This window comes from Necator americanus, chromosome V, assembly GCF_031761385.1.
Source record: "Necator americanus strain Aroian chromosome V, whole genome shotgun sequence".
NCBI classification, from domain to species: domain Eukaryota; kingdom Metazoa; phylum Nematoda; class Chromadorea; order Rhabditida; family Ancylostomatidae; genus Necator; species Necator americanus.
This window is the reverse complement of record NC_087375.1, coordinates 15052423-15066518: the sequence shown is the minus strand read 5'-3', so window position 1 is coordinate 15066518 and position 14096 is coordinate 15052423. Positions and strand designations below refer to the sequence as shown.

The following is a 14096-nucleotide window of genomic DNA, read 5'->3' as shown; positions in this document are numbered from 1 at the left end:
GTATCGGCAGCACTAGAGTAATCCTTGCACGTCACGCTCTACGATGGTTCCACGAGAGCCCATGAGATGATTCTCTGCCAATTCTGCGATAGGATGCGCTTGAATCGCAGAGTCGATGTTTATGGCGTAAGACAATAGATTTGAAGTACTTTGATGGAAGGTACAGCTGTGATTGGGACGATATCTCCAGATTAGGAGGAGATCTTCCGGACCGTTTTCTACGGCAATTGGGAAGAAATGAACGGAATCACCCTTCTCTCTACGATTCCGTGTACGAATACTCTACCGGAAATCTGTACCACCCCAGATTCGTGGAGTGATGCCTTTAAATTCCAAATAACTTCCTTTAAATGGAATATTACTAATTTTGTACACCACGATGTTATTGATGACATTTAGAAATTTATGATCTTTATCCGTAATACATTCGAATACATTATTAACAGAGAACAAAGAACAACAACTGAAGGTAACAATCACGTCTTAGAATCACCAAGCATCCACCTGCTCTATGATCTAAACGTCTCCTCCGCATGTAAAGCGGAGGAGACGCTTAGATCATAGAGAAGGTTTGGTAAAATACGTAGGAAACTGTGCTTCTTAGCGTATTTTTTGTTTTCTTTTTGGTGCTTTCAAATGAATGTTGAAGCTGCGCTATGAAGTTTAGTTAAGAATGACATCTGAAGAATTTTGTTGAGATTTTCTGTCCCCTTATAAGGCCCAACAGTATAGAGTTAGAAGGGAGAAGGAGGAGCACATAAGCAATAGTACAGCGACGACCGTATTGAACCAGGTATGCAGAGAAAAGAGAGAGTGTGTGTCAAGAAGAGAAAGAACATTCGCGTCGCGGTCACCTAGTTGAACAAATTCGGCAGCGACCATACAGCTCTGCTTCACTTCCCTTTCGATCGTAACAGAATCCATTAATAAACTAGCGTTTTGTTTCATAACACTTCTGAGGATTAGTAGCAAATGTCCTAAGATCCGAGATTAGCTAACACGAACTTTCTAATTTATTAAAAGAGTTGCAGCTTAGAATTGTTTCCTAAAGACGAGAAGGCGAAAGGTTGTGGTTCGAACTGGAAGTAATCTACAGAGCTGAGACTATTACGTGCACAAAGCGAGAGCCCTTGATTCAGTTCTTCTCTCACTATTTTGAAAAAAAAAAGAAGATCTAAGGAGCTGAGACATGAATTTGTGAGTCAAACAAAGCTTTCAAGGGCTTTTAGCGCTTCATACGTCCTCAGCGATCCGGCTATACTTTTTATATCAATGCTTGGAGATTTTGTGAAGAACACGAACGTTCAATATAAAAATAAAGTTTTGAAATTGCAAAGCATTAGAAAAAATTGAGCTCACTGGCACAGAGGCAAGAGTTGCAATAGGCAAGCAAACATCACTTTCAATTAATAAATATAGAGGCTCAATCATAAACTCTGAAACAGATTTTTAACGATCCCTATATTACCCGAATGTCATAACACAGAATTTGGACTAGACATTGATGATACGTAGAAATGTCAACTCAAAGTTGGAAAATCGACTATCCGCCATTTTTCGATCGCCTGTAACAAGGACATCTTTAGTAAACATGGACTCAGGCTTCAAATCCACAGCTTACCTTATACGAAGGGTATAATCCGCTAGCACCAGTTCTTTTGTTCATTCCCTTGGAGAAACCATCCCAATGGTTGCCAGCGATACCTATGACGTCTCCGACTCGTAATTCGATCTCTTCAGGATTCTCAGGTATGTGGTCTTCGACTGCGACAAGATCATGAGCTAAAATACACATGTGGAACTAGCAAATAAACAGAAATAAGATAAAGTTTTATGAACTACTAAAGTAAGTAACTTATTGCGATGGCCATAGAAAATGAAGTTAATTAATTAATTCAGTTTATTTCATTTTGATTTCACGTATGTATGTATCTAGGACATAATGTGGTTTTAAGTAGTTATTAAGGCTCGTTGAAGGAATAAGAACTGGAGTAAAAGTGGTGAGGTGCACGTCGTCAGTCAAATGGTCTTCACGGGAATGAGTCTTCAAGCGTTTTAACTTAATTTAGAAACGTTTGGTGTTTTTTTAAAATGAACCTTGTAAGATGAGTCGGGGAGAGGTGCTAGCCGATGTGTGTCAAGTCACAGTTTTTATACTACCAGACAAGTCTGATACTAATTGATCGTGTCGAGGGAGATGAAGGGCCTTGTGAGCACTAGGAAGGTTCCGAATCACCGAACGTACAAAACCCGCTCACCGACTGCGTTACATTCTTTCTTAGTCTTTTCTTCTTTGCAATCTACGAAATGGTCTCTCTATAACTTTCTCTTCTTTCACCTCGTAACGCTTATGGAATGCCTATTATTCATTTTCTACCACAACTGATGAGATATTAATCAACCAGTTGCAAAATGCTGCGAATCAATGGTAGGCAGAATCTTTTTTGCAGGATTAATTTAACATTATAAGCAAATTTTGGCGGTTGAAATGATCAGATGGTGACGACCTCCGAGCAATATCTTTTTGATTTAAAGGCATCACCACACGAATCTGAGGTAGTGCAGATTTCAGGTGGAGTATTCGTATATGAGATGGGAGGCTATGCAGAGGGGGGTGATTCCGTCCATTTCTTCCTAATTGCCGTAAAAAACAGCCCGGAAGATGCGGCGCCGCACAAGGCTGGCGCGCTCCAGTCGAACCCCCTGTACAAAATAGTGCGCCAAAACGCCTGAAGCCGTATCTTCCAGGCCTTTTTTTTAACGGAAATTAGGAAGAAATGGACGGAATCACCCCCCTCTCCGTAGACTCCCATCCCCTATACGAATACTCCACCTGAATTCCGTACCAGATTCCTGGGGTGATACCTTTAACTGGTCTGCCTCCTATCCAGCTCCAGATCTTTTTATACAATCTACCGATATCGATCGGACAGGAATGGACACCTATGAAACTTTGACACTTCAAATGTTAGCACCGTAACCCGCGAACATTAACAGTAAGATATATTGTTGCATCTGTACATCTGAATACACCACGCAGACACTTACGACGTCAGACCAATATTTTCTGATTTTGCATTTCATTTCTTCCTTATTTCCAAGAACGATTAAATGGCTTTCCCTGCATTGGAGAAAGCAATCTCGAAAAACCGAAGAACCAACCATGTTGCCCCCCATAATAGTACACATCATCCAAAGAATGAAATCGTTCTCCAGCATCACCTTGTTGCACTTGCATGAGTTCAAATCCCATTCGACACACCTAAAACATATGAACTTTGCAGATGTACAAATAAAACAAGAACAGGTCCCATCTCACCTGACTAGAGAATGTGCACACTAAATAGTCGCACATACTAAGCAGCCTTATGTCTCTGACCACTCCGAACAATGAACTATCCGTATAGCGACTTTCCAATCGAGCTGTGTTAGCTGTTTTTGTATCCCCGTATAATTCGTAGTTGACGTACCTGCAAAACTTTCCCTTAAAACAGTTTTGCTTTGAAAAAAGTGTTGCAAATGTATTATCTCGGGTTCAGTAGCAGTCATTGTATGATCATGTCATAAATACGTTGAGAGACTGCAATTTTCTTCTCCGTGTGGATCTCAGGCGCACAAAAAACACGTAAACCGGATTGAAAAGGCAGTTATTACTTACTTCGCCTTAATCTCCGATATAACAGAGGGATCGTCAGTTGCGACGAAGATGCGACGCTTCACACTTCTTGCTTGCTTCTTTTCTTGTATCTGAAAAGTAGAGGCAACGAGTGCTGAGGAGTGATACATAACTGAGTTACATTAGAAATAAAACAGTGAAAATACAAACAGAGAGGAAATGAGGAATTTTTCAGGATTTTCAACATGTCTGATGTGACCTGAGCATAGGTCCTAAATTTTCAAATTTTTATGCAAAGCACAGTAATGGAAAAGAGTCTCCTGATCCCGGAGAAAAGGCTAGCATGGTAGTGCCAGGAAAGACGGGGTTGCAGGAGTCATATAGGCTACCGAAACGGAAAAGGACAAGGATGACGATCTGTACTTACAACGCACGTACGCTTGCATCGAAAGCGGCCATCAAAGATCTGATGATGCAAGCCAGAAGGATCAAGTACGATGTCATCGGACTGACCGAGACGAGACGACGTCACCCTCTCAACGCCGTATATGAAACTGGAGAAGAACTTTTCTTAGGAACATGCGACAGTAGAGATGTTGGTGGAGTTGGCGTACTTGCCAACACGAGTAGGGCAAAAAACATCGACTCTTTCGAACAACTTACGACCCGAATCGGACGTCTGCGGATGAGAAGATGTGGCCCAATACCAGCTTTGACTATCTTCGTCGTTTACGCTCCAACATCAAGCTACGAAGAAGAAGAAATCGAAGCTTTCTATATGGGCCTAGAGAAGTTCTACCAAGAAGATCATGCCTTCTACAAGGTCATAATTGGCGATTTCAACGCTAAGGTTGGCCCAAGAAGAACGCCGGAGGAACTTCACATCGGAACCCACGGCCTTCAATGGATTGAGCAAGGGCTTCGAGTTTATCATGAAGACTGAGATCATCCATGAGAACTTGTAATTCCAGAAGCCGTCCTCTCTACGCTGGACGTGGGAGTCACCCGATGGAGAGTATCATAGTGAAATCGACCACATCATCATCAGCAAAAGGTTTTGCCTGACGGATGTCGCTGTTGTACCAAAGTTTTGCACGAAATCGGACCATTGCCTTCTTCGAGAAAGATTTTCTTTCACACGGTGAGGAGAAAAAGCCGCGAAGTTTACAAAGCGAACTCCCTAAACCATCATCGATAGGAGCTCTTCGCTTCTCTTGCCGGCTTTTGGGAAGATACTGTCATGGACAACATCGACGACGAATATGGACGGCTTGTAGAACATCTTCACGACTGTACGAGGAAAGCGAGGAGTTTCAAAGAAACCAGGAGACGCCTGTCTCCAGAAACTCTGCAGCTGATACGCCAGCGTGGAACAACAAGAGCTGCAGGCAACCAAGAACTCACATCCGAGCTCGCAAAGTTTTGCAGAGAGGCGATAAAAGGAGATTTCAAAGAGAAGAGTAGGCTGAAGCTGCAGAGGCGGGACAGAGCATTCGTTACTCCCGTCGGAACTTCGCCAATCGTAAAACGATAATGACTGCTCTCCGGACCCCAGATGGAACAACTACAGCATCGAGATGGGGGACGGAAAAGGTCATTCATGACTTCTACTCAGATCTCTTCGACAGCCACGTCCACTTGCTTCCTCACCATCTGAGGAAAGATGGGCATGTCATTTCAAAGGTCCTCCCTTCCGAAGTCCAACATGCCATCATGTCGGTGAAGAATCGTACTCTACCCGGTCCTGACAGAATCAACCCTGAACATCTGAAGTACCTACTGCCAGTCCTCATCAACTCTGACAAGGCTCTTCAAATCTAATATGTCGGAATGCAAGGTTTCTGGGCAATGGAAAACCAGCAAAATCATGCTGTTGTATAAGAAGAGAGACCCATAAGACATCGGCAATTATCGCTATTCGGTAATCCTAAACAGGATAGAAAGAACATCAGATGAAGGACAGCGAGAAAGCAGGGTTCCGAAAAGGATTCACTACAGTTCAGTGGCCACAAACACACAGTTTCAAAACTCATAGAAGTATTGCGGGAGTACAAGATGCCGCTGCGTCTCACTTTCACCGATTTGAAGGAAGTCTTTGATACAGTTGAGACCGAAGCGGTCATGGAGGCCCTGCACAACCAATTTTCCCTACTTCGTACATAAAGATACTTCGTGATTTGTAAAGCAACATCGCGACCAAAATTCCTCCACGTCAAGGTGGCAAAGGTCACCCAAAATATTCAAAGTCACATGGGAGTGAAAATTGACGGCCGGCATTTACATCATCTTGTTGATAGTCGAATTTAAGCAACAGCCAAGATTGTTAACAAAATTTATTACGGCTAACGTTTCGGCGTTTCGCCTTCGTCAGAGCCCGGAAAGTAAGAACGTTTGCAATATATCCCCTCAAATGCCTCATCCAGAGCAAGTCATCATCCCCTAGGATATTACACCCGGAAACAAAAACCAAAAAAGCCCGAATCGTTGTGCCTACCTTAGTAGCCGCGTTGCCGTGATGTTAGCGGATATCCGCGTGGTGCTATCGCTCCGCTGATACTAATTAGGATGCGACCCGCATATGACCCCGTAGATCAAACCCGCAAAGGTCTTGATACAGAGCCAGCTCGTTGGTCACGGCTAAGCACTCTTCCTTTCTATTCATTTTTGGACCTTTTGCATTTATCCAAAACGCTTCTAAAGTTCTGCGAGCTATAATTTCGGGTTCGTACGATAGAATTGTGACAGCTATGCAGAAAGGAACGTTTTCATGACATTGTCTGCGGTGAACTCCGAGGGGAGTTGCTGCATTCGATTGTGTCATCCCCCTTAGATGTTCTTTAATACGAACACAAAGGGGGCGCCCTGTTTCGCCAATGTATTGGTCCCCACATGTTTTGCACGAAATTAGATAGACTGAGACAGAAGCGGTTGAGATAGTTTCACTCCAGACTGTGTAATATGCCCATCCGGGAAGGGGACTGCATGTTCTCTGGTGTAGTCTATCTAATTTCGTGCAAAACATGAGGGGACCAATACATTGGCGAAACAGGGCGCCCCCTTTGTGTTCGCATTAAAGAACATCTAAGGGGATGAAACAATCGAATGCAGCAACTCCCCTCGGAGTTCACCGCAGACAATGTCATGAAAACGTTCCTTTCTGCATAGCTGTCACAATTCTATCGTACGAACCCGAAATTATAGCTCGCAGAACTTTAGAAGCGTTTTGGATAAATGCAAAAGGTCCAAAAATGAATAGGAAAGGAAGAGTGCTTAGCCGTGACCAACGAGCTGGCTCTGTATCAAGACCTTTGCGGGTTTGATCTACGGGGTCATATGCGGGTCGCATCCTAATTAATATCAGCGGAGCGATAGCACCACGCGGATATCCGCTAACATCACGGCAACGCGGCTACTAAGGTAGGCACAACGATTTGGGCTTTTTTGGTTTTTGTTTCCGGGTGTAATATCCTAGGGGATGATGACTTGTTCTGGATGAGGCATTTGAGGGGATATATTGCAAATGTTCTTACTTTCCAGGCTCTGACGAAGGCGACAACGCCGAAACGTTAGCCGTAATAAATTTTGTTAACAATCTTGGCTGTTGCTTAAATTCGACTATCAACAAGTTGCAATCTCTATGCTAAGATTCAAGGAAAATCGAATTTTCGCGCATTTACATCATCCTTCGTTCTTATAACCCAAAGCATCAACCAAGCGGAACGGATGCTGGCGGAATTTGACGAAACGTGTAAACAGAAAAAATGAAATCTCTACCTAAAGATGGTACAGGATGAGCTCGGAAATGTTTGAAGACGACACATCAAAGGAAGATGCGAATAGTCGCTATAGACCGTAACATCCTCCCGCCGCATAAGTCAAGCAGGTCAATGCGGATATCACAAATAGTTTCAATCGCAATGAAGAGATTTTTTCGTCACTCACCTTGAACCATATCTCTGTCCATTGCATGTACTCATCGACAGAGTGATATGTCGCTTCTGTTCCAACTTTATCAGTTCGACGTACTTGTAATCCCACTATCGGACCTGAAACATTCAGCTCTGGTGATCCAGTCCATTGTAAGCTGCGAGAAGTTAGACCTTCTATTTTTATGAAATACTTTATTTAGAAGTTTTAGTCGGAAACACTAACCTTTACCAAAGGGCATCCCCGAGATTTGCATGTCCAAAGCGGTCTTGAAATGTTCGCCGTTCCTCATTAGATACCAGATAAACTTGAAAGGCATAGATAAAAAAACGAATCTGCACAGATTCTTCTCCTTCTGATCTAACCTGACTTATAAAGAATGCGGGAGGGTTTGAGTGAAGTTTCAGTAGTTGCTCAGAAAGCTGTCTAGGTATTGATAGCGGTAAGAATGGTGGCCTAAAATATTCCTTCAGGTTAACGATTCAGTTATTTGAAAGCAGTTTTCTCACTTGTTTGCCAATCCATCCACTATGCCGAGTTGAACCACGCGCGCGTTCGACACGAGAGAGTAAGGAGCAGGAATGTCTGACTACAAAACGAAATTATGAGGACACGTTCATTCTTATTTTTCTGAAAGTGTCATTTAGATTCAGTTTGGTTAGGTAGACCATAATATTCTACGCACAACGTAGAACATCACATGTAGTCGTCGCCGAACGTGTTCGACCAGGTGACGCAATTAAAGGCATCACTCCACGAATCTGAGGTGGTACGAATTTCAGGTGGAGTATTCGTATACGGGATGGGAGACTATGGAGAGGAGAGTGATTCCGTTCATTTCTTCCTAATTGGCGCAAAAAACGGCCCGGAATATACGGCTTCAGGCGTTTTGGCGCACTATTTTCTACAGGGAGTTCGAGTGGAGCGCGCCAGCCTTGTGCGGCGCCGCATCTTCCGGGCCGTTTTTTACGGCAATTAAGAAGAAATAGACGGAATCACCCACCTCTCCATAGTCTCCCATCCCGTATACAAATACTCCACCTGAAATCTGCACCATCTCAGATTCTAAGGCAGAGCAGGAGGAAGATGGAGCGTCTTTCAAGTAGGGGGAAAGTATATGTGGAGAAACCGTTGCGTCCATCCCGGTTGAACACAGTTGGCGACGACTGTATTGGTCCTGTCTGCATTATTATTAAATATACATATATTATCCTCTATATTACATTATTGGAGTTATATGTATTTATTAATTATTGCATTTAGTCATGAGGCCGAAACTAATTACGAATGAGTAGTCTTGCCGCTCTCGAACCAGATTGAAGAAAGAACATTTAGTGTTTTTTCTCGTCCTATGATGAGTTTGATCCAAATACATTCGAAAACTAGTTAAGATGGTGGGTAAAATGTATTTTTGAAGGGTGAAGGGGCTGGCTATTCCGTCCGTGGCGCCCTTACGACCTGAAACGCGGTGCATCCGCTTACGCAGTTGCACAGCGTTTCAGGTCGTTTTGACCCCACTACTACTCAAGTGTTTCTTTGGAACAATGAGGTTAACCGTATTTGGTAAAGCCGCAATGCGAAGAACTTTTAAGCATCGGTAAAGTATTACACTTTCGGAGATTATAGATGATTAATTGGTAATGAACGTAGACGAAGAATAAGAAAACAAAGAAGATGACGTTACTGTCGCGTGAATCCTCTTGGGATGCGCCATTGCGTTTTTACTGCAATTTGTAATCGTTGGTCTTTTAGAACGGGTGTTGGCCTGTACAATAATTTGCGGGACCAGCTAATGATCAACTCAACGTTTTATATTCCCAGACAAGTCTGGTACCAATTTATCGATCCGGAGGGAATAAACGATTGGTCTGCCCTAGGGCGGCCTCGAACCATCGACCGCGCGGCTACAGCACCTGTAATTAACTGCACTACACCTAGCCAATGGAGAATAGTGGAATATAGGGGGTCAGTGACGTCCCTTAACATTTTTAAAACACTTCTGGGCTCTTAATATTTTTTATTATTGCTTTCAGGTCATCGCAAATGAGCAAAGTGCATAAGAATGTTCCCATAGCACATGGCACCTTCAACAGAAAGGGTAAACTAGAACTGCGGATTTGTTTGACTTCGGATTTTCTCTTTTTTTCAGGGCAAAGTGAGAAGTAAGGGAGGAAAAGGATGACAACCTAAAATAGTAGATGAGAATTCCAGAATATCTTTACAGTAAATTTCGCAATTCTTATGACAAACCCAACACTATTTCTGCTCGGAGAGAAATCACTTTGCTAAAAAACTACTTACGGGAAGCATACTACAAAATTGGCAATGTTGTGATCTCTTCGCGAAATGTTAGGGCTAGGGATGAAGTTCTTCCGGTAAGAAGCCGCCACCTCTGTCAGTAAGTGGGAGAGAGCGCATTAGCAGACCACGGACTATCCATTGACGTGACACATTCACATTGTTAAGTGTCTCGTAAGAAAATCCGTTTCCGGGGGTAATTAAGATGAATTGTACGTAATAGCGCTCGGGACCTACACTCCTTTCTATTTTACTTTTCTATTTCGGGACCTGTCTTTTCGTAGAGAGATCCATCCATCATCATCCCAACTAAGTCAACTTAGTGGTATGTTGCCTTTGAAAATCTACAACACAACCCTTAACTACATATTCTGGTTATTATATTTTGAAGAACAGACATTTTTATTCAAATAACTGGAGTTTTTGTGCTTTTTCCATGAGAACTGCTCTGTGCTCACTGCTGTGCACTGAAAGTTGTCAATTTCTGCATGCCTTCTACAAAAAGGCCCTCAGCTGAAACAAAAAAGATATGGGTCGCCATAGAATCACATTTAGCATAGTCGCACCGCATTCTGGCCAGTTGTTTCGATCATGTTAGTTATTTCTCTCAGAGTTTGAGCAACCACTTTCCTTTTGCCTCATTTTCCCATCAAGTACTGGTTCAACCATTTGAAATTTAAATTTATTTATTCATCCATAATTGTATTGTCAGATAACGTTCAGGGAATAATAAACGTTCGGCTGATAGTATAGAGTAAACTAGGTATCAGTATAACTTTGATCTTGGCGGGTATCACTTTGATGTTGATCAAACAAAAGGCGCGTAAACGCACAAAGTAACAAAAAAAGCACCATCCTAAAGACGTGTGAATCATGCAGCAGAAGTTCGCGAAAAAAGAAAAGATTTGATACACGCGCTCTCCATAAAAGAGGGAGCGCTCGGAAAAGTGTTAGCAAAAATTGCACGACAACCGTAGTTTGCAACTTACTGCTTTTCACTGTCCCTATATGTCACCAATTTATTTCACAAGGTAGATGTATACTGTAAGATATTCCAGACAACGATATAAGTATATAAGGAACAGTAACTTACTCCTATGACGTCATCATATTTGCATTTCGTCACTGGTTGGAAAGCGCCCACCCAGCCTTTCCTTGAGTACCTGAAACCAACATCTTTTTGTTGGCGAAATGTGGAGAATTCTCTCCTTTTTGTAGAAAAGTCGAATCCTCAAACTCAGCAGTCGAAGAAATTTTTGGAATTAGGTTTCTACAGCTAGCAGGTATTAGTGGGCGCGTGAAAGTAGAGTTAACCCGAAAGTTCAAAATTCTCCTTGCAGATGCGGAAATCAAAGAACTTAGGAGGACCAAGGGTCCTAGGCTGCCAGCAGAGCTCCAACAGCGCCGCAAAACGCATGTAGATGGATCAAAACGACATGAAGCACGAGTAGTATGGTTGCGGTGCATTTGCGTACGCGCTCGAAACGGCGTGGCTACGCTCCCCCGCTCTACCTTCGAGAGAAGCTACGTACGCAACTGCAGCATGTCACGTCGTTTTGACCCTACTATACGTGCGCAGCCGAGAATCGTCATCGACGCAAAAAAATGAGTTGTACGATCTTTTTAAAATTATGTAACAAAAGAGAGATCGCTCTCCACAACTCTCTACGTCGTCGTTCTTCGTCAAAAACAACGTATCACGAAATTGAGGTCAGGATCTAGATTATGAATATGAGCGTGGCCGCTTAAATCCCCTTAGTCGTCTAGAGTGGGAAACGGTTTTAGTTAACGGATCTATGGGTGTTTGCAAACTCGTCTTCTTTTGATTACTACCGTGCCTTTTAGTCGACGTTCATGAGCTACAAGCGGGCGCGCGTTCTTCAAAAGTTTCGCCATGCGCAAGCCTATTGCAGTTTCTTCGGAAGCGCTATGGAGCGCAGCATGACAATCGCAAATTTTTGTCCGCAATTTTTCAAGCAGGTGGTGGTTAGCACGTGCTCACCTCCACGCTGTGCCATCCTTGTTCAGTACCAGCATCCTTCCCGATCCGAATGCAGTCACAAAGCAGTAAGCAACATGGTGTAGTTGACAGCCGAATCCGCACTCTTTGTCGAGATTACAGATCAGTGCTCTGTGGGCAGGGATTTTATAGAAAATCTATCGTATATGCATTGCTTCATATGAACAAAAATCTACACGATAACTTGTCTAGAATAGTGGACCTACTGTGCAGTTCGGCAGTCATCTGGATTTTGCATTTGGTGGATCTTCTCTTGTATACTGTCAGTGATAGTCTGCAGCGAGTTTCTTCTCCACAGAGCTGCGGCGTCAACGTCGGAGAAATTTGAAGAAGTCGCTATTAGCGAAAGAAGCTGTTCCTCTGTGTGATTTGCAACCCGAGCGTCACTAACGGGCAGTTCGAGGAGTCTTTTATGTAGGTAATAGTAAACCTTGGAAAAAGAAGAGTGATTTAGATTTAGAATCTACTAGCGCTCGTAGGAAATCGTTACCTCCCAAATCCGGGTCTCCAGAAGACGTCTAGCCACCTCGTGCTCGAGGGTGTACAGATCCTTCTGCACTGGCTTGCCATCCACCTCTGTCTTTCGATCGAGAATCCCCGCATTGCTGTAATCGATAGTTTGCTGTCTCCAAAGGGAGTTTTTTTTCCTAGATGTTTTTTGAGGAATAGCTTTGGTCTAGGTAATTTGATACAGAATAATCTATAGAATATTTAAAAAGGTTTTTTTTCTGTTTTTCTGGAATTAATATGTTGTGAAGATTATGTGCACTCACGCACATGCAGCAAACCTAGAGATTTCGCAGAAGATTTTTTTTAGATCTGAATAATTTGAGAGATCTAGTCTTTTCCTAATATTTCTGAAAGAGTCCTTGAGTGATGTTTAGAATTTGTAACTTTCTTTTCCAGTTCACCTAGTAAAGTGAAGTAAAAAAGTAAAAAACAAGTACAGAACCTTACAGTAAAAAAATCTTGTTTACACAGGAGTAGCTTCTGACATTTTATACTTTGACCAGTAGAAATCATAAATGGAAGGAAGTTCTGAGGTAGAAGCCGGCTGACAAGCGCCAAACCGTACCTTGCTTTCCTAATTGCATCTTTTTCTTTTTCAACCCTCTCCTGTCTTTCTGCTCGTATCAATTCTTTGAGGTTTTCATTTTGTTTCCTCAATTCTCGAAGATTTTGCAGGGCTTCATCCAACTGAACGCTCACCTCTTCCCTATCGTAGTTTGCTGAAAATAATACTTGAGGCTGCGCAATAGAATATGCTAGAAATTTGCAGGATAATCTTACAACCCGTTATCAACATAACAACCCAAAAATCCATGTTTTCATGCAAGATTGATGCCTACGTCTACTGTTTTATTAAGCATCATATCCGTGAGCTTTTGTACCAACTGTTTCACTTGGCCTAGGAAAAGTGTCATGAAATCTCTGTCTCGGGATTCCGTATGTGAGATACGAATTTGAAGAAATACAGCGCAGTGCATTCGAAGAAGTCCGAAAATGTCCTACCTCGCGTCTGGAGCCCGAATAGCTGAGTTGATAGGTAGAACAACATGAGAACCCATAGTGTAACTGCTGCGATCGCCGCACTCTTGACAGAGAACATGCAACGTCACCCTCAAAAAGGAAAATAACACCTGCACACCTTGGAAAGCCAGATGTTTTTGATGGTACGAGGCAAGAATAATTCAGTTGATATAATGATGACTTCAAAAAAAGAATTATTGGAGGGAATTTCCAGCCAAAGATTACTGAAGGTTCTCATCCCGAAACTAAAGGATTCTATATCTTATTAGCGATTTCATCGAGTTTTTTCGAGCCGAAATTCTTTAAAATTAATCATGAAGCTGTCTGATTAGATTCAACATACAGCATATGTATGTATTCATACACATAACAAAAAGTTAGAAGCAGCGTATCACAAAATTGACGTAGTACGGAAACCTCAGGAGATCGTAGAGTTTGGGTTTCAGACCACGGAACACAGCGTAGCTCCGCTCAACTTCCCTCGTTCCTTCGTAAGAAACGGCTTGAGAACCGCCTTAGTTCCTACGAGGTACCTTAGAACACGTCCCCTTGTACCTGTCACCACAGCAGCCAAGTCATTGGTTTTACTCGAATATGCTGGCGAGGGGATCATCGATCTTCGAATCTTGCTCGTGGATGCGGTGTGTGCACAGAGGTGAGTGCCTTCCAAATTTCCTTGTGAGAAAAAATGCAGTCTTCTACGCT

General features: G+C 42.7%; 1 protein-coding gene across 1 annotated transcript; it reads right to left on the bottom strand.

The window, feature by feature from the left end:
• Positions 1-1520: 1520 nt before the first annotated feature.
• Positions 1521-13470, bottom strand: RB195_013935 (uncharacterized protein; the record flags this gene model as incomplete). Its single annotated transcript, XM_064203975.1, has 15 exons — positions 1521-1565; positions 1622-1782; positions 3163-3262; positions 3320-3470; positions 3659-3747; positions 7559-7662; positions 7769-7850; positions 7909-7999; positions 8053-8132; positions 10935-11004; positions 11844-11972; positions 12068-12291; positions 12352-12466; positions 12937-13090; positions 13374-13470. The coding sequence occupies 15 exons, from the start codon at positions 13468-13470 to the stop codon at positions 1521-1523; spliced, it is 1692 nt and encodes a 563-aa protein (XP_064059856.1).
• Between the last annotated feature and the right edge of the window lie 626 nt (positions 13471-14096).